This window comes from Melozone crissalis, unplaced genomic scaffold, assembly GCF_028551555.1.
Source record: "Melozone crissalis strain CALT ecotype California unplaced genomic scaffold, PUWL_Pcris_2 ptg000107l_1, whole genome shotgun sequence".
Taxonomy (NCBI): Eukaryota; Metazoa; Chordata; class Aves; order Passeriformes; family Passerellidae; genus Melozone; species Melozone crissalis.
In genome coordinates, this window is record NW_026535884.1 from 5,491,325 (window position 1) to 5,518,251 (window position 26,927).

The 26,927-nt window shown below is 50.9% G+C and overlaps 1 protein-coding gene across 4 annotated transcripts in view; it reads left to right on the forward strand.

Annotated features, from left to right (window-relative positions):
• Positions 1-26,927, forward strand: part of RERE (arginine-glutamic acid dipeptide repeats) — a 175,261-nt gene that overhangs the window by 103,608 nt on the left and 44,726 nt on the right. For all 4 annotated transcript variants that reach the window (XM_054292111.1, XM_054292112.1, XM_054292113.1 and 1 more), the window contains 4 exons: positions 1,679-1,727; positions 5,265-5,389; positions 6,593-6,692; positions 12,387-12,485. In XM_054292111.1, coding sequence (XP_054148086.1) covers positions 1,679-1,727; positions 5,265-5,389; positions 6,593-6,692; positions 12,387-12,485 — 373 coding nt within the window. The remainder of the gene's footprint in view (positions 1-1,678; positions 1,728-5,264; positions 5,390-6,592; positions 6,693-12,386; positions 12,486-26,927) is intronic.

Genomic DNA, 26,927 nt, shown 5'->3' on the forward strand with positions numbered 1-26,927 from the left:
AATGATGGGGACAAGGCGAGTGAAGAGATTGAAGCTGGTTTGTGTGTTGGGAATTGTGCAGAACTGCTGTGGCAGCCTTGGTGTAACTGCTCAGTGCTGGGGACAAGGCAGGTGACAAACTGAGGGTGAAGCTCATTTCTGTGCTGGGAATTGTGCAGAACTGCTGTGCCAGCTTCCCCCCTGTCCCCTCCTTCCCAGGGTGGGAGAGCAGAGCTGTGCCCAGCCTGTGCCCACCCTGGCCTGCCCTCAGTGCCCTGCAGGCTGCCCTGGTGCCTCAGGAGGGCAGGACAATGGGACAAGGGGCTCCCTGCCCTGCTGGCCCTGGGCACTGCCCTGGGCACCAGCCTTGCTGCCTCCCCTCCTCCCCTTTGCTATTCCGGCTCTGGCTCCCAGCTCCTTTCTGACCAGCCCCTGTTTACTTTGCAGAACACAACGTTGCCATGGCAACAGGTTACTTTTCAAAGGGAACATCTTGTCATTATATTTAATCCACTGCAGCTGAGGAGGACTGAAATATTAAGTTGTTGTTGCTATGGATACTGCTTTGTTACAGCAGCTTCTTTTGTGTCACATTTCATATCCAGCGTCGGCTCCTTTTTTCCCTTCCCATGGAATAAACAAGGGTGCCGTTCCATTCTCATTGTAATCGCCCTCACCAATATGATTTAGCTCCAAATCTGCGCTGCGTTTTAGTTTCCATAGCGAGAATTTCCCTCTGCATTTGGAAGCCATGGCTGGGGCTGCGGGGGCAGCAGGAGGCACAGAGCAGATCCCGCGTCCCTGGGCAGCCTGGGGCTCTGTGCCCTGCTCAAATCCAGGGGAATGGGGCGGCTGAGCCCAGCCCTCCCCTCCTGGGCAGGGGAGAGCCCCTCGAGCTGGGGATGCTCCCTGGAAATGGGATTGCTGGTGCAAGGACACACAGAAATATTTCTGTCCATGCTGCATGAGGGGTGGCTGGAGAGCCCCACGGGGTCCCACAGAGGGAGCTGGGGGCAGAAATCCCATCCCAAACTTGAACTTTGCCATTACAGGATGGCCCAGCCTTGGTCCTTAAATGTCTGTCTGTCACATTGAGTGTGCTGCAGCTGAAGAAATTGGGATCTGGGGGATGTTTGGTTCCTCCTGCCTGAGCTGAAACCAGCCCAGGGCTCAGGGTGGGCACAACCCCTGCCCAGGAACGCTGAGAGCAGGGATGTGCACGGCCCCAAAATGAATTCTGGGAGGGAACCAAGAGCATCAGCATTTTCTGTTGTCAGCTTCCCCTTCTGACACCTTGTAGTAACCCGGTACTTAATGTATGACTTTGTAAATAGAAAATTGATTTCCTACTTCAGTCATTTCCTTGCATAGCCTGAAAGCAAGAAAACAGTGTCAGGTTGTCTTGCAAAGATCTGCACTGGGGGAAGGCATGTTGACGTGTTCTGGTTGTTTCCTGGGGGCCTTTGGCTCATTTTTGGAGTGGGTTTGTTTCCTGGAGGGTGGCACTGTCCCTCAGGTGGAAGGGGAACCTGCCCAGGTTGCTCAGCACACCTGAGCACATCCCCTCCTGTTCTCTCAGTGATGTTTGATTCCTGCTCCTGCTCCGTTTGGATCAGAAATGCAGTGACAAAAGAGAGCATCACCCTGAATTTCATTGGTTGCAATTGTTTCTCATTGCTGTTTTTCCTTTGCACCTTAGGAGGCTGAACAGCACCCAAGGTGAAATCAGAGTGGGACCCAGCCACCAGGTAAGGGCTTTGTGTTCGGTACCCAGGGCTGCTCTGGCCTCTGGCTGTGTGCAGTTGTGTGAAATTGCTGTGCTCAGACATGGGGAGGGATCTTAGATCATCTTTAGGTGTCTCACTTCAGTTCTCCAGCCCTCCTCAGCTCAGTCCCTGAGATTTTTCTGTGTCAGATGTTGATATGTTCATGATTTTCTGTAGTTGGGTTAATTCCTGAGTAGGATTGAGGGAATGTGAGTAACTGCTGGAAGCTGAAGGAGTGCTTTGAGTCATTGGGATTGTTAGAACAGAAATTGAGGGAGCTGCTGAGCGAGTTCACACACTGGGAAGCAGAATAAGGTTAAGACTCTGGATGTTCCTGGTATGTTAATTCTAGTTTGAGAGAAATCCTTCATAAGCATTGGAAATAATCTGTTCTTAAAGAGTATTAACATCCAGCTTGCTCTGTTCATAGGGCCAGCTCTGTCCCTGGCAGCTGGGGCCTCTCCTTTTCCTGAGAATTGACTTTGCAGTGTCCAAGTGCTGGAGTTTTGCATCCAAGTGATGAATATTCATTCAGACCCTCTTAAAAATCCTGTTTAATAGCTAGTGAAAGTAAATATTTATGGAACCTGATGTCACATTCTTGAGGATGTTTTGCCTTCAGAGGAAAGAAGTCCTTGGCAATTAAACCTGTAGTGTTCTTTTCAGTAGTCATAACAGGAGCACTGTAAATGATACCTTCAAAACAACTTTCATCTCAAATTGTCATCCCATATTTTGGCAGGCATTAGTCACCCTGCTCTGAGGTGTAATTACCACGTGCATTTATGGGTGGGGAGGAAAAAGCAGGAAGAAGGTCCCTGGGTTTAGAATCCTGTTAATTCTTGCTTGAGACTTCCATTGTCCCTCCCTGACCCTTGGTTGTGACAGATCATCACTGACTCCCCTCAGAGCAGCAGAATGCAGAGCCTGAGCTCCAGCAGCCTCTGGAGCCCTCGCTGTCCCCCAGCTGTGCCAGGGCAGGGTCAGAGGAGCTGGGCTGGGGATTCCTCCGTGCTCTGATCCCCACAGCCCTGCCTGAGTGCCCGCAGCAGCACGGACACGAGAGCAGACGGATGGTCTGTGGGATTGCAGGGCTCTGAGAACTCACCTCCCTGCTCTGGGGGTGCTCCTGGGGCAGCCAGGGAGCTTTGGGGTGCCCCTGGGACAGCCAAGGAGCTTTGGGGTGTCCTGGGACAGCCAGGGAGCTTTGGGGTGTCCGTGGGGACAGCCAGGGAGCTTTGGGGTGTCCCTGGGGACAGCCAGGGAGCTTTGGGGTGTCCTGGGACAGCCAGGGAGCTTTGGGGTGTCCCTGGGGACAGCCAGGGAGCTTTGGGGTGTCCTGGGGCAGCCAGGGAGCTTTGGGGTGTCCCTGGGGACAGCCAGGGAGCTTTGGGGTGTCCGTGGGGACAGCCAGGGAGCTTTGGGGTGCTCCAAATGACAGCCAGGGAGCTTTGGGGTGTCCTGGGGCAGCCAGGGAGCTTTGGGGTGTCCCTGGGGACAGACAGGGAGCTTTGGGGTGCCCCTGGGACAGCCAGGGAGCTTTGGGGTGCTCTACAGGACAGCCAGGGAGCTTTGGGGTGCCCCTGGGACAGCCAGGGAGCTTTGGGGTGTCCCTGGGGACAGACAGGGAGCTTTGGGGTGCTCCAAATGACAGCCAGGGAGCTTTGGGGTGTCCTGGGACAGCCAGGGAGCTTTGGGGTGCCCCTGGGGCAATCAGGGAAGTTTGGGGTGCCCTGGGACAGCCAGGGAGCTTTGGGGTGCTCTACAGGACAGCCAGGGAGCTTTGGGGTGCCCCTGGGACAGCCAGGGAGCTTTGGGGTGCTCTACAGGACAGCCAGGGAGCTTTGGGGTGCCCTGGGACAGCCAGGGAGCTTTGGGGCGCCCCTGGGGCAATCAGGGAGCTTTGGGGTGCCCAGCCCTGGGGGTGGCACTCGGTGCTCTGGGCTGGGGACAGGGTGGCCACAGGTCCCAGCTTGGTTATCCTGGGGATGTCCTGCAGCCTCAGCGGGGCTGTGAGGAGGAGGAGGCTGCTCTGGGGATAACTGAGCACGTTCCAGGGCACAGGAGGCTGAGCCCGGGCTGGGCAGCCCCCGCCTGCTGCAGAGCCTCTGACACAAACCCCAGGGCTGCCTCAGCCCCGGCCAGGAGAGCGCTTCAATGACATCCCCATTTTCCCAGGCAAGAAGTAAAATAAAGTGCAGATTAAAGAGCAGAACATGAAAGACATGTGAACCTGTGACTTGTAATTACTGGTTATGTATAAATGTTGCCTCTCAAATACGTTTAGCGTTGTGAGCATAGGAGGTAATTATAGGGCTTAAAAGCTGTTTCTGAAGAGGCTCTCAGCTATCTCATCTCGGAGCAGGAGATGACTAAAGATGCTAATTGGGTCTCTGGATAGAGTGTAATACTTATTTAGAGGCAGTGTTCGTTTTGCTGAGCTATCTCCCTTTCAGGAAATGTCTTTGTTTCCCTTCAGAGTCCCGGTGATTTACTGAGCATTTCATTTTGAACTCGGTGTCAGATCTGCGGGGTTTCTTGCTGGTGTAAAGTGGGACCCATCTGGTGGCTGCCTCCCTGCATGCGTGTTGTGGAGGGTGTGAGGCAGGCAGGAGCAGCTGGATCGGCATCCCCGGGACAGTGCAGCTGCTGTGGCTGAGGGGAGTTGTGCAGCAGCTCTGCAGCTCCAAGGCAGGGGCTGTGCAGGGCAGAGTGCTTCCCTTCCACCTCTGCTGCTGCTGTGCACAGAAGGGCTGCCCTGGCAGGGGGCTGAGGTGGGGTTAGCCCACAATTGCCATCAGGAAAGCCAGTGTCCCTGTGAGGCAGGAGTGCTGGGTGAGGGGATGGCGTGGGCTCCATGCCTCGGCGTGCCCCGAGTTCTGAAACGAGGAACAAATCCTTCAGCAGCTGCTGAGCACCTTCCCCCTGCCAGCTGCCACCAGGGCATGCAGAGAATGCCAGGGGCTGGGAGTGCTCCTGAGCCAGGAGCAGCTGCCGTGTGTGTGTGCCGTGTGTGCCGTGTGTGTGCCGTGTGTGTGTGCCGTGTGTGCCATGTGTGCCGTGTGTGTGTGTGCTGTGTGTGTGTGTGCCGTGTGTGCCGTGTGTGTGTGCCGTGTGTGTGTGCTCTCTGTGTGTGTGTGTGCCGTGTGTGTGCTCTCTGTGTGTGTGCTCTCTGTGTGTGCCGTGTGTGCCGTGTGTGTGTGTGCTCTCTGTGTGTGTGCCGTGTGTGTGTGTGCCGTGTGTGTGTGCTCTCTGTGTGTGTGTGTGCCGTGTGTGTGCTCTCTGTGTGTGTGCTCTCTGTGTGTGCCGTGTGTGCCGTGTGTGTGTGTGCTCTCTGTGTGTGTGCCGTGTGTGTGCCGTGTGTGTGTGCCGTGTGTGTGTGCTCTCTGTGTGTGCCGTGTGTGTGTCCCATGTGTGTGCCCCATTTGCAGCCCAGTGCCATGTATGTATGTATGTGCCATGTGTGTGCCCCGTTTGCAGCCCAGTGCCATGTGTCCCATGTGTGTGCCCCGTTTGCAGGCCAAGCTCCCCGAGCTGCAGCCGTTCCCATCCCCGGACGGGGACACGGTGACCCAGCACGAGGAGCTGGTGTGGATGCCAGGAGTCAATGACTGCGACCTGCTGATGTACCTGAGGGCAGCCAGGTGAGTCTGCACCTCCCTGCTGTGGGCCGGGGTGCCTGCAGCCCCTCCTTCTCTCTGGGGTGTTTGTGGGTGCCAGGGGCATCAGCTGGGACCTTGGGTCTGAGGTGAGAAATCCCAGATTTGGGCCAGCACAGCCCCCCCTGTGACAGTGTCCACAGGGTTCTTGGATTGGAGAGGAGACAAGGATCTGACTCCATGTTTCAGAAGGCTGATTTATTATTTTATGGTATATATTACATTAAAACTATATACTAAAAGAATAGAAGAAAAGGTTTGATCACAAGGCTGGCTAAGAATAGAATAGGACAGAATGATAACAAAAGCTTGTGTCTCAGACAGAGAGTCCGAGCCAGCTGACTGTGATTGGCCATTAATTACAAACAGCCACACGAGACCAATCCCAGATGCACCTGTTGCATTCCACAGCAGCAGATAACCATTGTTTGCATTTTGTTCCTGAGGCCTCTCAGCTTCTCAGGAGGAAAAATCCGAAGTAAAGGGTTTTCCATAAAAGATGTCTGTGACACCCCCGTGCTCTGTGGCTCTGGGGATGCAGTGCAAGGGCAGCAGGGTGGGCTGGGGTGGGTACAAGGAGCAGCTGCTCTTCCCTGGTGGGCCCAGCAAACCCCTGGTGGGCTTCACAGGAATTCAGTCTCTGGAAATTACTTGCAGCTTGCAGGGATTCAGAGGCTGGGGAATGTGCAGTTTCAGTCAGTTTTCTGACATTAAAACCAAGATGACGGCACAAGTTTGCTGTCTGCTGAGGCTGTTCTGGCTGCAGGTTTCAGCTTCTGTAATCCTGCTCAGGCTCTGCTGCTTTGGCAGTGCAGACTGGTGGCTGATGAAAGCAAATGAGATTGGATTGTAATGCTGGATTTGCTCTGTGTGCTGGGGTGACTCAGCTTTGCAGCTCTGGGCTGCCTTATTTGATGCGCAGTGTGGCAAGGCCCTGAAATCCAGGATTTGGGGTGTGAGCCCAGTGTGTGTGTGTGGGGCACTGTGCACCCCAAAATCCACAATTAAAGGTGTAAACCCAGTGTGTGTGTGTGGGGCCCTGTGCGCCTCAAAATCCACAATTAAAGGTGTGAGCTCGGTGTGTGTGCACCTCAAAATCCACAATTTGGGGTGTGAACCCCCAGTGTGTGTGGGGCCCTGGGGTGCCCCAGCCCAGCTGAGCAGTGTCCCCTGTCCCTGGCTTTGCAGGAGCATGGCAGCCTTTGCAGGGATGTGTGATGGGGGCTCCACAGAGGACGGATGCGTGGCTGCCTCGCGGGACGACACCACCCTGAACGCCCTGAACACGGTGAGTGACCCTGGGACAGCAGGGACTGAGGGCATCCAGCTTCTGGGGTCACATTTCTTGGTGGGACACCACCCTGAACGCCCTGAACACAGTGAGTGACCTGGGGACACAGCCCTCTGCCCCTCCTGGGACAGCAGGGACTGAGGGCATCCAGCTTTTGGGGTCACATTTCTTGGTGGGACACCACCCTGAACACAGTGAGTGACCTGGGGACACAGCCCTCTGCCCCTCCTGGGACAGCAGGGACTGAGGGCGTCCAGCTTTTGGGGTCACTTTTCTTGGTGGGAGCCTCTCTCAAACACCAGGTGGTTTTCAGAGCCCTGAGCTGCAGGATTTCGGTGATGAACTCATGGGTGGTGCCTCGAGGGTGACCCCAGGGAGTGTTTGTGGGACTGGGACTGGCCCAGCTGCCCCTGGGCTGGCTCTTGGGTCCGGTCTGGGTTCAGCTGCAGTTGAAATTCCTGCGTTCTGCTCCTGAGTTCCTTTCCCTGTGCTCCTTTCCCTGAGTGCCTGACCCCTCTGCTCTGGGCTGAGCTCTTCCCTGACTTCCTTCTCAGAGACTCAAACTTCTGTTAAGGTCAATAATCATTAAGGAGCTTTTGCAATTGGAATTGCTTTGCCCTTATCTATAATAACAGCCTAATGCAGAAAAATTCATTTAACTTCACTGCTTCTCTATCTACTTTAATTACTCCCTTTAATGGCTTGGCAGCCCCAGGATCTGCAGCTGCACTTGTGGAGTTCTTGCTTCTGAAATTAGATTAGTCCCAAAATATTTTGGTTTTGTTCTTCTGGTTCTTTTCTCTTTGTGTTTCTAGTGCATGTCTATTTTAGGAAATGCTTTCCTTGCCCACTGTGGATTTTTCTAGAAAAGAGTTTCCATATAAATAATAGTTCTGTCAGGGATATTTTAAGAAACTCTGACTTATTTCTGAGACCCTGCTTTTTTGGCTTTTAACAGTTTAGATAACTCACCTGTTGTCCTGACAAAATGGTGCCTCTTTTGTCTTACAGTTCAGCACCAATTTAAAAGAGATCAGATTTATCTGATAAATGATTTGTGAGCCTCTTAACCTGCACTAAGTTGTGTCTTTGTTTAGAAATTACCATATGCAACCCAGAAGATGAATGTAAAAGAAAATGGTGTGCTATGATTTCTTATTATGGAAATCCAATAAACTTCAGGGCAGCACTTCACATAAATCAGTCTTGACAAGCTCCTTTGCTGCTGTTTTATTTATGTAATAACAGGTGCTGTGAGCCCCCAGAATGATTTATTGTTAATTGTGCCAGATAGAAATGGAGATCATGGAAGGCACAATGCAGCACAGACATCACACACATGTATTTATGTCTCAGCTCCCTGCAAGGGTTGTTCATCAGCATTCCAGGTGAACTCCAGCTCCTGTCCTGTGTTTGTTGCTGCCACGTTTGTCTCTGTAACCCCTAGGAAGGGAATTGAGTTTTCATTTGGGGTTTGCTGCCCTCCTGACGGTGCCCCTGTGGGACTGGGAGGGCTGAGGAGCACACAGCAGCTCCTGCAGGCCTTTCCCATAATAGTGGTGAGGAAATGATCCCAGAAAGCTCCTCCTGCCCGGGGGGAGTGGTGCCAGCCTGGGAATGCAGAGGGAACAAGGTGAATGTTGGGCACAGGCCTGGGGGAGGTGTGGGAGTGGTTCCTTCCCTCCCCTTTGCCTCCAGACTCCGATTTAGCCCCAGATGTGGTTTCAGACCCTTTCTGTGTCCACAGCAGGGCAAAGGCAGGAGCTCAGGAGCTCTTTCACCCTTCTGACCGTGCCTGCTGCTCCGGGCTCTGCAGGGCTGCTCCAGGCCGGGCAGGGATCCATTCCCTGCCCTGTGCTCGGGTCTGACAGGGCTGCAGAGGAGGAATCCATTCCCAGAGCTCAGCCTGGCCTGGGCTGTGTGAGCAGCAAAGCTGGAGCGGGCCTGGGGCGGGCAGGCTGCAAACTCAGAGTGGGACCCGCGATCTCTGGGCCTTGGTTCGTGTTTCTGCTGGAAATCTCAGCCAGCCACTCCTGTTTATCCCCAGCAGATGAAAAAATAGCACCATTAAGCTCATGTAGTGCCGCATGGAGGAGAGCCCAAACAATGATATGCTAATATTGTGTAAATCTCTCTTTACTAATAGTGTTGTTGTGCCTTCTCGTGGCTCTGCTGCATGGGAACGTGTCATTATGAGTGACAAACATGACAGGCTAATCTCAGTGCAAGGAAATTCACTCCTAACTAAGATGTCACCCAGACAAATTACTCCCTGTTTTAACTTGCCCTTAGACCAGATTTTCTTGTTCATTAACTACAGACAAGGTTGAAAGCATAAAACAAAATTGTTTAAATACATGTTAGCATTTCTGCTTGTGACTGGTTTTGCTGGTGGGGGATGTTAATGAGCAGCTGCTCTCCTGGTTCACACAGGCAGGGCCAGGCTCCCTGCCCAGGCCTGTCCCAGTGCAGGAGACACTTCTGCCTCTGGAGCTTCCATCCATCCTCATCCTCACTCTTACAGGCAGGTCAGAAAGGGCCAAGCCCCACTGCTGTCATTGCTGATAACATTCTGGGGGAATATTCAAAATCCTGCTGGTTTTGGAAGGTGTTTTAAAGTGCTGTGCTGAGTTTTGCAGGTAATGGGCATTTCTTGCCCTGGCTGTGCTGAGTTTTGCAGGTAATGGGCATTTCTTGCCCTGGCTCTGTGTGAGTTTTGCAGGTAATGGGCATTTCTTGCCCTGGCTCTGTGAGTTTTGCAGGTAATGGGCATTTCTTGCCCTGGCTCTGTGAGTTTTGCAGGTAATGGGCATTTCTTGCCCTGGCTCTGTGAGTTTTGCAGGTAATGGGCATTTCTTGCCCTGGCTCTGTGAGTTTTGCAGGTAATGGGCATTTCTTGCCCTGGCTGTGTGAGTTTTGCAGGTAATGGGCATTTCTTGCCCTGGCTGTGTGAGTTTTGCAGGTAATGGGCATTTCTTGCCCTGGCTCTGTGAGTTTTGCAGGTAATTGGCATTTCTTGCCCGTGCTCTGTGAGTTTTGCAGGTAATGGGCATTTCTTGCCCGTGCTCTGTGAGTTTTGCAGGTAATGGGCATTTCTTGCCCTGGCCCTGCCTGCAGTGCCCCACAGCTGTTCTGCAGCTGCATTTGGGCTGTTTGGCACAACGAAGTGGCTGCATCACAAACATCAGGATTTTTAATCTTCAGCAGCAGCTCTTTAGGTGCCTGAAATAGATTAGAGTTGGGGGAAAGAGATGGAAGTTGGGGTTTTTTGATTGATTTTGTCTGATAGCCAAATTATACCCTAAAGGGCACTTGGGGCTCCTGTGCTGCTGGGCTTTAGAAATGATAACAGCTAAAAGGAGCATATTCTGTTTTCACTGTAGGGCAGGATAGCTATACAGAATATGCACAGCTCACTATTTGTCGGCTCTGCTACTGAAAGAAGGGGCCTGAATTGCATTTTGTGTTAAATCAGGTGTTGGGTTGGAGTTTTCACACCCAAAGACGGAGCTGCCCGTGGCACCGATCCCCATCCTGCTCCTCATTTTCCTTTTTTCCTTCTCCCGTGGCAGAGCCAGTGTGGAGCTGGGAGCTCTGGGACTCAGGGCTGTCCCCCCAGTGCTGCAGCCCCATTGGGGTGGGTTGGGCTGAACAATCCCCTCTGCCCCCAGGCCCAGCCCAATCCAGGCTGGGCTCTGGTTCTGGGGCAGTTCAGGAGCACTCCCATGAGATTGCAGCAATCCTTGCTTGGAGAAGGCGGCTCTGGGATCTCAGTGCTCCTGATGGGGTGCAGGTATTTAATGCTGAGCCCTGCCCGAGCTGGGCTCTCCAAGGCCCAGCAGAATGGCTGTCATTGCCAGAGGAAGCCTTGCTGGAGCAGGAGCTGCCACATGCAATGGCACTCTGCTCCAAAAAGGTCACAGGAAAGGGACGTTTAAATTAAGTTATAAATTACAATTGAAGAACAATATTTTGACGAGCAAGCCCGGAGATGTCAGAGCTGCAAGATGTAATTCATGGGTTCATTACAGACTGGAGGTGCCTGACAGCTGAGCCTTGCCAAAGGAGAATTTATTTGCAGCATCACCCAGACAGCAATGGCAGCTCTGCTCAGAGCTGCAGTGGGAGCTGGAATCGTGTGGGGTTGTGCAGCCTTGATGTGAAATCCCTTCCCTGGGCCCTGGCTGTCTGTAGAGCAGTGTAAAGGAGCCTTTTGGGCACGTGCACATCCAGAATTGCGCTTTAATCCTGCCCTGTGGTGCAGAAGTTGCTGTGTTTTCTGTTTCAGGGTACATTTGTGGTGGTTCCCTTTGTTGCAGTTGTTCACAGATCAAATCTCACTGTGGTGCCAAGTTTGGGTGCAGAGTTAATGCTGGAAATGGAGATTGTCTGGCTGGCCGGACAGTGATGCAGTGTTTATAGAAACACCTGGAGAAGTTCAAGCAGGAGTTAATGAAACCAGAGGCAGTCATCATTAGCTGTTATTTATCCTCTGGATCTTGCCAATAAAGTGCTCAGCAATGGCTGAAAGTGGAAAGCAGAGGAGGAGCCAGACTGGAACATGTAAATTTAACTCCAGCACTTAGAGAAAATATTTTTCCTTTCTGCTGCATTATTCTACTCCTGGCATTTATAAAACCTTCTTTTTTCCACTCCCACCTGCTAAAATTAACATTTTTCAGGAGCCCCTAAGCTTGTATCATGTTTTCACAGGGGTCTCCTCTGCCCCATGGCTCCTCTGTCAGGTCTGTGCTGGCGGGGTTTGGGGTTGTTATGAATGAATTACTTGCTCAGAAGTTCACCCCATATAATCTGTGGCTGGCCTGTAAACTTCTCTTTTTCTGGAGCAGCTGCCTGTCAGCCCAGGCTGTTCTTTCTGGGCCTGTCTGGCTTGTTGTCCTTGCAGACTGAGCTGCTTGGGCACTGGGCTGCCCTTGAGGCAGAACAAAGATGCCCTCCAAGTCACAAAGAGCTCTGGCCTTGCTGCTGCCTGGGAGGGAGCGGGAGGGGAGGGAAACAGGAGCCCCATTCTCCTCAGCCCTGTCACATCTCCCGAGTGAGAAATCCTCTGGGTAGTGGCACGCACAGAAAAGAGGCATTTGCAAGGTGAGCTGGCAAAACAAACAGAGCTTTTTTCTTTGAGATGGATTGGTTCCCAGTGCTGGAGTGCAAACAGGGAGGAAAATTAATGTGTACCCAGCAGAAAAGGCAACATCTTATTTCCATGCCTGTAAGTAGGCATTGCATACCATGGGAGCCTTAGAACTATTTTCTTTTAAGTTGGTTTTTTAAATTTTTTTTTTTTTTTTTTCTTCTGCTGACCACAGGAGATGGAGCCAAGTTGTGTGAAGTGAAGAACAATAAAGTGAAGAACATAACCCATCATGTTTTAATTTGTATTTTGTCATGGCTGACGTCACTCTGAGCCCTGTGAGGGGGAGGGAGCAGTGTTTGGGTTGAGCATTACCTGGGGCAGGTGTGGGAGGGAGGGGATCCCTGCTTGGTTTGGTGCTGCTGCTTCCCCTCTGAACCCTCAGTTTCCCCTCAGGTTGTTTACACTCACCCCATACATCAACAGGAGCAATAATTAGGCACAGAACATCTCTTGTGGCTCCCTGTAGTGGCTTTTCCCCTCCAATATCAGATCACTGCTAATTCCTTTGGATGATCTATTTGTCTTCTTTCTTTCAGCTCCATGAAAGCAACTACGATGCTGGGAAAGCCCTGCAGCGCCTGGTGAAGAAACCTGTGCCAAAGCTGATTGAGAAGTGTTGGACTGAGGATGAAGTGGTAGGAAATGATTTATCTCCTGCAGCCTTGATGCTTCACCTTGCTGCTCTTGCTTTTTTATGTTGGGTTTTTTTGTTTTTTCTTCCTAAAGAGGTTTTCCTTATGAGCAGGAAGAGGGTGGGTGTGTAAATAAAAATACACATGCATGGGTATAAATGAAAAAACCTGATGCAGTGCATGACAGAATTAATTAGTCATGGAAAAGTGGCAGCAGAAAAGTTTGGGGTTTTTTTGGGGGGGCCTTTTTGGGTTTTTTTGGTTTTTTTTTGCCTTGAGTGGGTCGATTTTTAAGCTGGTTAATTGGTGAAGTGTTTAAAGGAGTAAACAAAAGTAAAAATGTGATCTTGTTAAGCTACCATTAAAACTGGCATTGGTGTTAGGAGATAGAACTGATCAATGGAGCAAACTCTCATGTTCTCTTGGTGGCTTCAATTATCCAGGCAGTGGCTGGAGGGGGTTTTTGAGCTGTGGGTTCTGTGCGAGGCTTTCAGGGAGTGCATGATGTGTGCTCTGCTCCCTCCTCACTGAAACCTTCCTGGAGGGGCTGCGCCAGCCCAGAGCCCCATTTGGGGCTGGTTCCACCCAGCAGAGACCCTGAGTGCTGCCTGGGGATGGAGGGAGGATGGCAGGGAGCCGAGAGTGCTGGAGCTGCGATCCACCCCTGTTAAATGAGAGAGAACTGAGCCTCACCAATGGAAAAAACCAAAGTTTATTGAAAAGTGAAGCATTGCTCTGTGAGCAGAGAGTAATGATCACTGACTCCATAAATCATTGTCAGCCCCAGCTCATTTGATCATATTTGTTCTTGCTCTGCTCCATCCAAGTTTCCAGCAACGTTTGGCAGCCCTCCAGGCTGGGCAGAGCCAAAGATCAAACTGTGCTCTTGTTTATAGACAGCAGAGCTCCACCTGCACAGCCTCAGAGCCTCCTGCTCCCTGCAGCTCCAGCCCCAAGCAGCTCTGCTGCATTCTGGAGCATTTTGGGAGCATTTTGGAGCCTTGCAGGGGAGGTTTCCTTATTGCAGCCCTGGGAAACTGAGAGAGCTCTGACCCACAGGGTGCTGAAGCTGCAGAGCAATTCTGCAGTGAAATGTTGCTCAGAAAATACTGAGGTGTCAAAGCCTCATCTGGCCCCAACAGTGAAACTGTGGTGGCAGCATTAACTCTGTGTGTGCCTTCATCTCAGGGCCAGGGATAATCCCAGAGAGTTCTGGGGAAATGGAGGCCCAGGTCCAACCCCTGTCCTTACTTGGGCTGGATTTACAATAAATCTCTCCTGGCAGCCCAGAAAATGTGGTTTATTTTAATTTAAATACTGAGATTTAAGTTTGCAGTTGGATGAATAAGCAGATCCCACACCTGATACAGAGCTTTGGTCAGTTAACCTGTACAATAATAATGATGATAATAATGATAATAATACCAGCACATTTAGAACATTTTGTGGGCTCTCAGCTGGCCAAAGCCTTTGTTTTCCATGAGAGCAGCTCCAAACTGGGAGGTGGGAGCTGCTTGGCAGTGTCAGACCTGACTGGAACAAAGGATGGGAGTTGTGGTATTTTTCCTGCTGCTGATGTGGTTGCAGATGTTTAGATGGAATTAAACAGAGGATAAAACTGGCCACTGATTGAGTTATATGGGGGCTGTGTAAAGATGAGGGCTGGGCTTTGTTGTTTCCCTCGTGCCCCTGAACCTGGGGCTGTTTTTGAAGGGTTTTTAGTCCCGGTGTGTAAATGCAGAGGCCCAGGGTGAGAGCCAGCCCTGCCCACAGCGTGTGAGAGTGGCCAGGGCACCTCCTGCTCTGCTCTGCTCTGCTCTGCAGCTGGTTCCCGTTTTCAGGGCTCCTTCCCCAGCTGACAGCATCCATTTCCAGCAGAGCTGTGATGGGCTCGGTGTCCCTGGCAATGCAGGGTGCAGCAATGGTCGCATTCAATGCCTGGCTGGGATGCTCTGGGCACACGCAGCCCCAGCAGCATCTCCTGCAGTTCACAGGCTGCAGCATGCAGGAGGGGAGCAGAGCTGTCCTGGTTTGTGCCTCCTGCAGGTGTGAATCTCCTCTCAGAGCGCTGAGCTCTGCCCTGCACCTCTGCTCTCCTCTGGAAATGCCCCTGTCATCTTTGCCAGGTGTGTGTGGGGTTGGGGTGCAGGCAGCCAGAACCCCCTGGGCTGGAGTGGGGCTGCTCTGCTCTGCCCCACTGGGAAATCCTTTGTGGCTGCTGTGGGAGAGGTTTGGAGCCTGGGGTGGGTCTGGCAGTGCCTCTGTTCCTCTGCTGCTGCCCTGATGGTGGAGCTGGGATCCCAAACCTGGAGCTGGGGTCAGGTGAAATGAACATCCCCATTCCATCCCCTGCTCTGGTTCCACTGGCAGCATCTCCCACAACAAACTGTCCTTAAAAAATCACCATGAAAAATCCTGGGAGAAAATCCTCTCTGCAGAATGGCTTTGTACCTCAGTGGTGTCAGCTCTGAGCCTGCTCCTGTGCAAGAATGAGCTCCATGTGGGATCAATAACCTATCAAAGGGTGTGTGGGATCAAAAACCTCTCAAAGGGTGTGTGGGATCAATAATCTCTCAAAGAGTGTTATTGATGCAGGGTACAGTGAGCATCTCTGGTTTGGGGAACCTGATGGGAACCTAATTTTGTGTTCTGGAGTGCTTCATGTGCTGGGTGTGAAGGACAGGAGCTGGCTCTGGCTCTGCTCACCCCACAGCCCCAGTTCCAAATCACACTTCCGTCTCTTCATTCACAATGTGCTTTTTTCTCTCTTTATCAGAAGTTCTGATGAAATCAATAGGGCTTTCAGGGGAGAGAAATCCGAATCAGAATTGCAGGAACCTGCAGTTTATTAGGTTTTTAATTAAACATGATGAACACATTTTAAATACCACAAAGGCCTGGGGCTGAGCTGCATCTAATGGAAACAGATTAAGTCACCCGTCCACACGTGGGTAGTTATTAATTCTGTTTATTTATGCATGCTTGCTGCAGGCAGAGCTTGCTGCTGCTCTACTGCAGGTTATTGCACAGGGATGCTCTCCTGCATGGAGCTGTGCTCCTCATTAGCATTATGAGGAGCTGCTGGGGTTTAATTGCAGCACCTTTGGAACTCGGGGCTGTGCCTTCCCGAGCTGGAGGAGACCTGGGTGAAGCAGAGCTTGAACTTCCTTTGCTGGGCAGTTCCTTCTGCTCTCCACTCTGCTCCATCCACGTTAAACTCTCTGCAGGAAGCTGCCAGGTGCTCCTTAGGAAGGTTCTGTCACCATGAGCACCCTGTGCAGAGCTGGCAGTGCCACCCCTGACATCCCTGATTTCTGCCTTTTATCCTGGAATATTCTGCCTTTCAATGTTTTACATGGCTCTTGATGTGGAGTGGTTGAGGTAAACAGCCTCCATTCAAAAAGCTCCTCCGTTTATGTGCAGGGCTGGTTAATCCTGGCTGCTGCTAAATCCTAATTGGCCGGGTACATCCATTTACAAGTTCATAAATTTTCAAATATCCACACCTGGCTTCGGCTTAAACTCGTTTATCAGAAAGCACAAGTGGAGATGCCTCTGCCAGAAAGGACAAGAGACAGCAAACTCCTTCCCTAATGTGTTTGCAAGTGTTTGTAATCCAGTGTGGCAGGTCAAGGAATTACTTATGCAAAACCCACAGCCTTATTTGCTTGGCTTCTCTGCCTGGAATCATCCTCAAAGGTCTCATCCACCCTTTTTGGAGTGTGTGCTGGTGAAAACATTGTTCTCATGTTCTCCTTTGAAAGCAGAGCTGCTTACTGGGGCAAAAACACCATGGATTTTATTTACTGTTTATGTGGCAGCTACAGAAATTCAGAGCCAGATTGAAACAGGGCCTCTGGAATGGAGGAGTGGAAAGAAATCACAAAAGGGGTATTGGAAAAGCTGAGCTGACTCCTGGGCTGGGCTTGGAAGGTTGACACCAGTGACTGCTCAGTGTCATTGTTGTAGGCACAGAAAATAAACAGGGAAATCCCACTAAATGAACATTTGCTGGGATTTAGTGATGCACCACGTGTGCAAGTGTGATAATCAGGAACAACCGAAACTTAGCTGAGCACTGAGATGACAAACCACCAGACCCAGACTGCTGTGGCCTTGTAGGAGCTGTGTTTTAAGAATAAATCAGATTCTAGTTTAAGAATAAATCAGATTTTAGTTTAGGTCTGGTCTGTGTCCTATTCTAAGAACTCAGAGTGGAAAAGAACCGTCAGCCCTCGCAGTCAAAAGTGACCAGTGAAGGATGAAATTATTCTGCTTGGGGGGAAAAGTTGTTATTTAAAGGTTGCATAAAATTATAGTTACTGAGTAGCTGGCAGGTGTACAAAATGCTGAAGTGCAGTACAGCTGGGAAGTACAAGGTGTAGTACAGCCCAGAAAGGGGAATTTGGTTTAAACACAGGTTCCTAGATGAAAGATAACAATCTTTTGTTTGTGATTAACTTGCATCAGTCTTTGATCTGAGCCCTTGTTGAGAGGGATCAATACTGCACATACAGCACCGAGTTTATTGTCGAGTCCTTTTGGAAATAAGGCAGTGAATTAAAAATCAATTACACGTGCAGAAAAGTTTGTGTAGGGCAATCAATTCTGTCCTTTTAGTTTGCCAAAAGATTCCATTGTTTAACCAGCTGTGAAAAGGAATGAATTTTAAAGGCCTCCAGCAAATGAGGGAGCCCAAAGGGGCGGGGAGAGAGATTAAAAAAAAATTATTTCAGCATTTCATGTTCAGCAAAGGCTCTTGAGGGATAAATCCATAAATCCTGTCAGTGACCTTGGCTGCAGAGTGGGTGATTTCAGTGCTTTCCCTGATGTTGCCCAGCTGCCAGAGGAGCTGCTGTTTCCTCACCAATATCATTTTGGGGTTTGCTGAGCTGTGTGTGCTCCTTGATCACACACAGAGGTCTCTCTGCCCTCATGGGGAATATTTTTATCTACTGAGCATTTACCCTGCTGCTGATCCCAAAATCACCAGCCCGGCCCCTTGGCCTGGCCAGGAGCTGTTTTGGGGTGGGATGGGAGAGAAACTCCAAATTCCAGCTCCAGCATAGCCCAAACCATCCCGGTGTGTTCCAGAGCAGGATTTGCACTCAGGGTTTGCACTCAGGAGTTCCTGGTGTATTTTCCAGAGCAGGATTTGCACTCAGGGTTTGCACTCAGGAGTTCCTGGTGTATTTTCCAGAGCAGGATTTGCACTCAGGGTTTGCACTCAGGAGTTCCTGGTGTATTTTCCAGAGCAGGGTTTGCACTCAGAGTTTGCACTCAGGAGTTCCTGGTGTATTTTCCAGAGCAGGGTTTGCACTCAGGAGTTCCTGGTGTATTTTCCAGAGCAGGGTTTGCACTCAGAGTTTGCACTCAGGAGTTCCTGGTGTATTTTCCAGAGCAGGGTTTGCACTCAGGAGTTCCTGGTGTATTTTCCAGAGCAGGGTTTGCACTCAGGGTTTGCACTCGGGAGTTCCTGGTGTATTTTCCAGAGCAGGGTTTGCACTCAGGGTTTGCACTCAGGAGTTCCTGGTGTATTTTCCAGAGCAGGGTTTGCACTCAGGAGTTCCTGGTGTATTTTCCAGAGCAGGATTTGCTCTCAGGAGTTCCTGGTGTATTTTCCAGAGCAGGGTTTGCACTCAGGGTTTGCACTCAGGAGTTCCTGGTGTATTTTCCAGAGCAGGGTTTGCACTCAGGAGTTCCTGATGTATTTTCCAGAGCAGGGTTTGCACTCAGGAGTTCCTGGTGTATTTTCCAGAGCAGGGTTTGCACTCAGGAGTTCCTGGTGTATTTTCCAGAGCAGGATTTGCTCTCAGGAGTTCCTGGTGTATTTTCCAGAGCAGGGTTTGCACTCAGGGTTTGCACTCAGGAGTTCCTGGTGTATTTTCCAGAGCAGGGTTTGCACTCAGGGTTTGCTCTCAGGAGTTCCTGGTGTATTTTCCAGAGCAGGGTTTGCACTCAGGGTTTGCACTCAGGAGTTCCTGGTGTATTTTCCAGAGCAGGGTTTGCACTCCCAGCCCCTGAGCTCCCCGTTGCCAAGGGGAGGGATGTGCTGCCTGCAGGATTAACAAACACCACCGAGCTTGCTTGTCAGAATTTTCTGTCTCATTTTCAAGGGCATCTCTAAAACGGAGCTCCCCGGCTCTCTCCATCATCCCTGGGTGTGCATTTCCAGGTGGAGCCAGTGCTGGGGGATGTGGGGGCTGCATTTGTCCTCCCTCAGGGCACAGGGCTGGTTTGATGAACAGAGAGGGCCCAAGGAGCTGTGGTTGCTCAGCAGCTGGGGCATTTGGTGTCCGTGGGTCTGTCCCAGCCCAGGGGCAGAGCAGGAGCTGAGCAGAGCTCTGTGCTGGGCTCAGAGCCTTTTCCTGGTCACAGAGCCCTGTCCTGGGCACAGAACGGCCCCGAGGAGCTGTGGTTGCTCAGCAGCTGGGGCATTTGGTGTCCGTGGGTCTGTCCCAGCCCAGGGGCAGAGCTCTGTGCTGGGTTCAGAGCCTGTTCCTGGGCACAGAACAGCCCCAGCTGCTGCCTGGGCCCAGCCCAGCCTGCTGCTCCCTGACCTTTTATCCAGATTTGATGTGCTCAGGGCCAGACCCGCAGTCTGGGCTATATTTACCCTCCTGCTGTATCCTGTGCTGCTCCAGGAGGAAACTGAGTCACGGCACGCTGGGGAGCAGCTGGGGAGTGCGGGATCATCTCAAGGGGGATTTTCTGAGCTCGGTGCTGCTGGCACCGCAGGACTGAGGGAGGGGCTGTAACTCACCTCTGGTGCTCGTGGGGAAAGTGCAATTGAAATAGAGGATAAACAATGAAGTGCTTTGGTATTTTTCTGGGTTTAGTGTGTGATAGAAATCTGCAGCTTCTTTCCAAGTGATTTTGGCTTAGATGCTTTTACCTATATCAACTTGGACTCCTTTTCAAATGCTTATGTTGGAATTACGCTTTATTAAACTGACAGAGCCCAGGAATGGATTAGTTGACGTGGCAAATGTCTGTTTTATTTTGGAGGAGTTGTTTGCTGTCTGAATGGCAATTTGCTGTTCCTAACAAGATTGCTTTACAAACACAGGAACCCCAACCCCTAAAACAAAGCGAGTGCAGACAGATGACAGCGTTGTCTGCAACCTGACAAGATGATATTTGATTTTTGAATTTTTTCCCTGCTAGTTTGGGTCTCTGTCTGAGTCTTGGCTTTGATTCTTGGTTTGAACACGGAGGCTGACAGCCCCAAACCCCCAGAATTCCTGAATGTCACTGCATCCTCTGTGTTCTGCCCAACAGCTTAGCTGGGAATTATTTAGTCTAGCCCAGTGGCCATTGCAGCAGCAAATGACAAAATGCTCTTCAAATGGGTGTAGTGACATAATTCCTATTGAAGAAATGTTGATTACTGTCACAATGTGGATGCTCTGTGTGCTTTAGTGCTCTGGGCTTATCTTTCTTGCACAACATAAGCAGTATGAATGCCAAAATACACCTCATTTGCAAGTGCTGTTTGCATGATAAATTTTATTTTTCTAATCTCCCCTATCAACAGAACCAATTTTTTTTTAATCTTTCCGATGACATAAAAATGCATTTTAATGAAGCAAATTACCAAGCTTTGTCTCCTCGGTGCACGAGCGGGGCGGCCACGTTCAATTAGGCTGAGAAATGATCATTTGTTCATTGCAGGCTGGAGCAGAGCCCCTGCTCAGCCACATCCATCACCAGTTGCTCAGCTCGTGCTCCTTAAATCACCTGCCATCCTGTCGGGGCTGGGAATCCTCCACGGGAGCCATTTTTTAATTGGAGTTTGTAAAGGTGCCACTTGTTTGATAAGAGGCTGCTTCTGGAGTGGATGGGTGGGTGAATAACTAAATATTCATCATTTGGTGCATCCATCCCAGATCCCTAATGAGGTACAGGGGTGGCAGTGCCAGCAGAGCTGGTGGTGCCATGGAAGGGATGGGCAGCACTGAGGATGCTGATGGTGCCATGAAAGGGTCTGGGCAGCACTGAGGATGCTGATGGTGCCATGGAAGGGCAGTGAGGATGCTGATGGTGCCATGGAAGGGTTGGGCAGCACTGAGGATGCTGATGGTGCCATGGAAGGGACTGGGCAGCAGTGAGGATGCTGATGGTGCCATGGAAGGGCACTGAGGATGCTGATGGTGCCATGGAAGGGATGGGCAGCACTGAGGATGCTGATGGTGCCATGGAAGGGCAGTGAGGATGCTGATGGTGCCATGGAAGGGATGGGCAGCAGTGAGGATGCTGATGGTGCCATGGAAGGGATGGGCAGCAGTGAGGATGCTGATGGTGCCATGGAAGGGCACTGAGGATGCTGATGGTGCCATGGAAGGGCACTGAGGATGCTGATGGTGCCATGGAAGGGATGGGCAGCAGTGAGGATGCTGATGGTGCCATGGAAGGGCACTGAGGATGCTGATGGTGCCATGGAAGGGCAGTGAGGATGCTGATGGTGCCATGGAAGGGGTTGGGCAGCCTCCCCTGCTCCCCCTGAGCTCAATCCGCCCTGGGTTTCCCCAGCCTTTTGTTGCTGTGTCCCTGCTGTCCCTCTGGCTGCATCCTCAGATTTATTTGGCTTTTAGGCTGTGGGGAGATTGATCAGCCAGGCCTTGTGCATTTAGAGGAGCTGATAAATGGCCCAGCAGCACATTCCCCTCCACTGCTCTGGAATAACTTCAGCCCTCAAATCAAACATCCCATTTGCCACAAATTGGGGAAGGCAAAGAGGGCACCTCTGCTTTATTAGGGTGCATATTTCATTTATCTCTTATGGGAGGCACTGTCCAGTTCTACGTGTCTGGGGAGGCAATTGCACAGCCTCAGCACCCTGCCCCTGCCCCTCACAACATCCTCCTTCAAGGTTTCCTCTGCAGCCTTCACCTTTGTTACAGCTGCGTTTCTGTCCTTCATTTTCAATTCTTTAATCATTTCCTCCTTTATTTGTGGTCCCTTTTCTCCACTGGCCCCATTCTCCCCCTCACTGCGGATGTGTCCCTCAGCCTGGGATTTGATTTTGCCATCCCCAGTGTTTCTTTCATGGAGCTTTGCACGCTCAGGTGTCTCTGCACTCTGCTGCAGCCAGGCTTGCTCTGAGAGGAATTTAGGGAGTTTCCAGTGTGTGTGAAAACCTGGTGTCATTTTGGCAAGGGTCAAACCCTGGAATTTGTATCCGAGTGCCTGAATTCCACCCTGGGCATGGCTGCAGTCTCAGCCCCTCTGTTAATGATTTACCTGGGAGGGCACTCCAGAAATAGCTGCCTCTGAGAGGGATAATCCCATTTTCTCTCATTATTCTTGGATTTGTTCGTTGCTCCGAAGTCTGGGGGCTCTTGAAGTGCTTTTATTTGTTTCCTTCTGCCATTTGCATAAGAATCCCTGTTTGACTGCAGAAACTGTCTCCAGAATAATTGACAATAATGGTTGGAGTCCCAAGGGAAGAACATTTCTGTAGTAGGGAACTTCACTGGAAATGCTGTGTGAGCCTTGAAGGATGACACAGGATATTGCAGGTAGTCCATGAAAAGGAACATGTCCAGCTCTTTCTGTTCACTTGCTCTTTGGTTTTGAGGTACAAGAAGGCTTTTTGTATACCAGCATTTTAACAGCAGCTTAAAATAACGACCAGAAATGAATCTCATTGTTGAAAAGGCAATCTGGAGTATAATCAAAAGCTTTCTGTTGTCTCTTGTCAGCAGCACATTGTTTTGCTTTTCTGGGTCACAAATGTGCCAGACCTCTTAAAAGGCACCTTAACTCTTAAAAGGCACCTTTAAAGAAACATTTATGTAAAAAACACACTCAAATCACTTTAGCTCTGTTAGCAGCACTGAGGAGCTGTCGATTGCAGGAGACAGAGGATGTTGGATAAACAAAAAGCTCTCTTTGGGCAGGCCCAGGACTTGTTGCTGCCTTTGGAGGGTCCTCCTGCCCTCACCCCTCTGTGCCTTGGTTTGGGAAGGGGCAGAGAAGGGGAAACTGCAAACTGAGCAGCCTTAAACAAGAGGAGCTTCATCTCTGCCTCCTCCTCATCCCTGCTGAAGTGTGGGACCATCAGTGAGCTCAGCAGGGCTGGAGTGCCTGCAGTAATGCAGGAGCTGTTCTGCCCACAGTGGAGGCTGTTTAGCAACAGCCCTTCCAGGGCTGCAGGGAAGCAAAGTCAGGTTTCATTGCTGCTGCTGCTGCTGCTTTAATGCCCAGGGCAGGGTTTGATCCCAGCATCAGCTGCTGCTGCAGCTCTGCCTGGGCTGGGCTGGGCTCAGGTTTCGGATTTTATCTCCTTTAGGGGATCACCTTGCTGCTGCCACTCTGTGTGGGATCTGTGTGGGTTCTCTGGGTGATCTGTAGGGTCTCTGTGGGATCTCTGGGGGATCTCTGTGGGATCTCTGCCTCCCACAGCTCACAGCAGTCAGCAATGGAGCAGGGGCAGGTGTTCCTCACAGGAGCCTTTGGAGCTGGCTTTACAGCCATGCCTGAGCAGGGCTGGGGAGCCACAGGGACAGTCTGGGGGTGCAGCCCCTTGGCTGTTTGTTGGCAGCTCTCGTCCAGCTGTCTGTCTGTGCATCCGTCCGTCCATCCATCCATGCATCCATCCATCCATCCATCCATCCATCCATCCCTGTGTCCATCCATCCCTGCATCCATCCCTGCATCCCTCCTGCTCAGGTTGCCTGGCAACCTGGCCTGGTGCCTCCCAGCACCGGGGATGATTTATTGGGGATGATTTATGGTGGGGCTTTTAACAGGAGGGGCCTGGGGCTGAGGGCTTGGGAGCATTTGATCCCAGAGCTGATAATCAGGGTGCAATTAGGGCAAACAGAAAGGCTCCTCGTTTAGACACAATTGATTTTTTAAATTTATTTATTTTATTTTGTTTTTCTGCTGTTTTGTTTTCTCTTTCCCATGGGGCCTCCCCCAGACACAGGTACAGCACAGAGTGGGAATGAAAGCTTTGCCTGGTGCTTGGGGTGAACCTGTAATCTTTCTCTTTGTAAAAATAGCTCTGGTTAAAATCCTGATGGGAAAATACAGCTGGGGTCAGCACAAAAGGTTAGCAACACCCTGACAGCTCCAGGCCCGGGGTGAAGGGAGAGCTGAATTCTCCTGCAGCTCTGGAGATGTCTGAGAGCTCTTGTGTCACCTTCAATATCGTGTTGCCTTTCATGCAGACTCCTGCATTGATCCCTGGCATTAACAGAGCAGGGGAAGGGGAGTTTGTGAACTGGCATTTAGGGCTGGTTCATGCTGTGGTCTCAAGGAGAGCCCCTGAAACATCCCCTTGAATGAGGGAACTGGGAGGAACTGGGGCAGCCTTGGGGCACCCCGGTTGAGCTCCTGCTGCCTGGGGCCCTGTCCCAGCCTGGCTGTGAGGAGGGCTGGGCAATCCCTGCAGAGCGTGTTGACAAGAGCATTTCTGTGTGCCTGAGAGGCAAAGAGGAGAAAAAGGATGATGAATCCACTCTGACCTCCTGAATGGCAATATAAATACTTTATTGAAAATCCTAAATAAATGTGTTTGTAACCAGTAATCCTGCTCTGCATGCAATCTCATTTAGCCAACTGGGTATGCAAATGTGCTATTAATGTGTTTGCATCCAGTATAAATACACAAATCTAATCTGTTTATATGTGTCATTTACACACAGCTGTGCTCACGCTCACTTAATACCAATATTTCCAGCCAGGCAGAGGTACCGTGGGAGCTCCATTGTTCCCAACAAAAGCAGCTCCATGCAAGGGGGGTCATTATGGTGCAGGGTCTGCTGGCATTCCCTGAGGGAGCTGTTACTGCCTGGCTGTGGCTGCCGTGGGGACCCGCAGGGCTCTGGGTTCACTCCCCTCACTGGGGCCAGGCTCTCCTTTCTCAGGAGGATTTCTCAGGAAGACAAAGCGATGCAGTCGGGAGGGAGAGAGCAAATTGCTGGGCACCTTGAAGGCCTTCAGCTGATGTATTCCTTGTCAGTTTGTTTAGAGAGGACACTTGATTTCCCGGGCAGATGGCCTGGGGAGCGTGGGCTTGGTGTCACGTGTGGGTGACCAGGGCTGCACTCTGCACGGGGCTGTGCATTTCCAGTGGGAGCATCCCTGCCTTGTTATACAGGCTGGGATCTAATGAATGCCACCAAAACATTCTGGTTTTCTGCGTCTGTGCGTGAGAGAACCGGATTTTAAACACGATTTTAAACGTGATTTTATTTTCAAGTATCTCTAAATGTGCTGCACGCTGAACAGAAGTTTTGCAGCTTGTTAAGATCAAGAAATAAAGATGCTTTCATGTATTTACTGTTTATCTGCTGTTAATGGAAACCTCATAAATTTTCCTACCATATTTATTATAAAACTTTAAAATGCATATTAAATATGGAGGGTGGTGACAACTTCCATTGGCATCTGCCTGGACAGCCTGGCCTTTCCAGACATGCACTAAACTTACTGCTTTCATAACAGCAAAATCTCCCATTTTATTTGCTTAGAATTAAGGAAAAGGTTGAGAGGAGAACTTACTGTTCTTGGACATGGTCTAAAGAGGTGATTTGATTTTGTTTTTTATTAGAAAGATTGAGAAATAAAATCCTCATTTCCTGGATTGAGAAAGATCAGGAGAGGCCCTGTGTGTAAATGTTTTGCATTACACAACGCTCTTCACTCATTAACCAGGTGGAAATCATAGGGAGGGAATGAAGCAGCACATGGAATTTCTTAGAGAAAACAATGAGCTCCGAGCTGGATTGCAGCACCACGTCAGAAGGGACACGTTAATGGATCTGCAGGTTCATCAGAGCTGTGCTGCCTTTCTGAAGGTTTCAGGTGGAAATCCTCAGCTGGGAGTTGACTGAGCATGCTGGTGGTTGTTTTTGCAGTGGATGTCACTGGTGCACCCTTTCAGCAGCAGCTTTCTTTGGGGTTTTGGGGTGGAGGAGCACACAGGGTTTGCAGCAGGCAGCTCCTCCTGCCAGGCTGGATGATGGGGATGATGGAAGCCCTGACGCAGGAGCTCAGGCTGGCACTGCCAGCCCCGTGCCAAAGGTGCCAGCTGAGCTCTGCCAGGCACAGAGTGGCTCTGTGGGTCTTGTCAGGAGGGATGAAACAGGGGCCTGCAAGGCTCTGTGTGTCCTCTTTGTTCCTCAGGGTGAAACAGGGGCCTGCAAGGTTCTGTGGATATTTCAGGAGGTTTGTTCCTCAGGGTGAAACAGGGGCCTGCAAGGCTCTGTGGATCCTGTTTATTCCTTGGTATGAAACAGGGGCCTGCAAGGCTCTGTGGGTCCTGTTTGTTCCTCAGGGTGAAACAGGGGCCTGCAAGGCTCTGTGGGTCCTGTTTATTCCTAGGTATGAAACAGGGGCCTGCAAGGCTCTGTGGATATTTCAGGAGGTTTATTCCTTGGTATGAAACAGGGGCCTGCAAGGTTCTGTGGATATTTCAGGAGGTTTATTCCTCAGGGTGAAACAGGGACCTGCAAGGCTCTGTGGATATTTCAGGAGGTTTATTCCTCAGGGTGAAACAGGGGCCTGCAAGGCTCTGTGGATCCTGTTTATTCCTTGGTATGAAACAGGGGCCTGCAAGGTTCTGTGGATATTTCAGGAGGTTTATTCCTTGGTATGAAACAGGGGCCTGCAAGGCTCTGTGGATATTTCAGGAGGTTTATTCCTTGGTATGAAACAGGGGCCTGCAAGGCTCTGTGTGTCCTCTTTGTTCCTCAGGGTGAAACAGGGGCCTGCAAGGTTCTGTGGATATTTCAGGAGGTTTATTCCTCAGGGTGAAACAGGGACCTGCAAGGCTCTGTGGGTCCTGTTTGTTCCTCAGGGTGAAGCAGGGACCTGCAGGCAGCAGCAGGCAGACATTAACACGCTTGTTCCTTGTTCTGCCCTGGTTATTTATAGCTCCTGTGACACGCAGGATGCTGCAGCATCTGATGCATTTCATCAAATTATCAAATGGCAGGAGGAGGCCTCGTGCTGGGGCTGGTCAATAGCCATGGAAACCACCCCATAAAACTGAGCTGTGTCTGTCAGCCCTGGCTGCCCCACAGGCCCTGGGATTTCCTGAAGCTGCTTCGTTACCCACAGCACTTCGTTAATTGTGGCACAGTTTGTCTTCAGTGAGCGGCACAAACAATAATGCTGACAGAATCCTGTCATAAGCAATCTTTTAAAGTTAAACAGAAGTGCTGAAATTGAAATGTTTGTCCTCAAAATCCAAATTATGTACTTGTGAAAATGAAACCATTGTGCTCCAGAGCCACTTCTTACCCAAACTTATCCATGGGCCTGAGCCTCAGCCTGTGTTTGAGGCTATTTTAGCTTGGCAGCTGTCGCTCTCAGATGCCTCCTGTGAGCAGTGCAGCATCTCCTGCAGCACTGGTGCATGTCATCTGTGCACGGCAGAGCAAATTCAGTCAGTGTCAGGCACTCTGCTCTGTGGGAGCAACAGGTCACCTC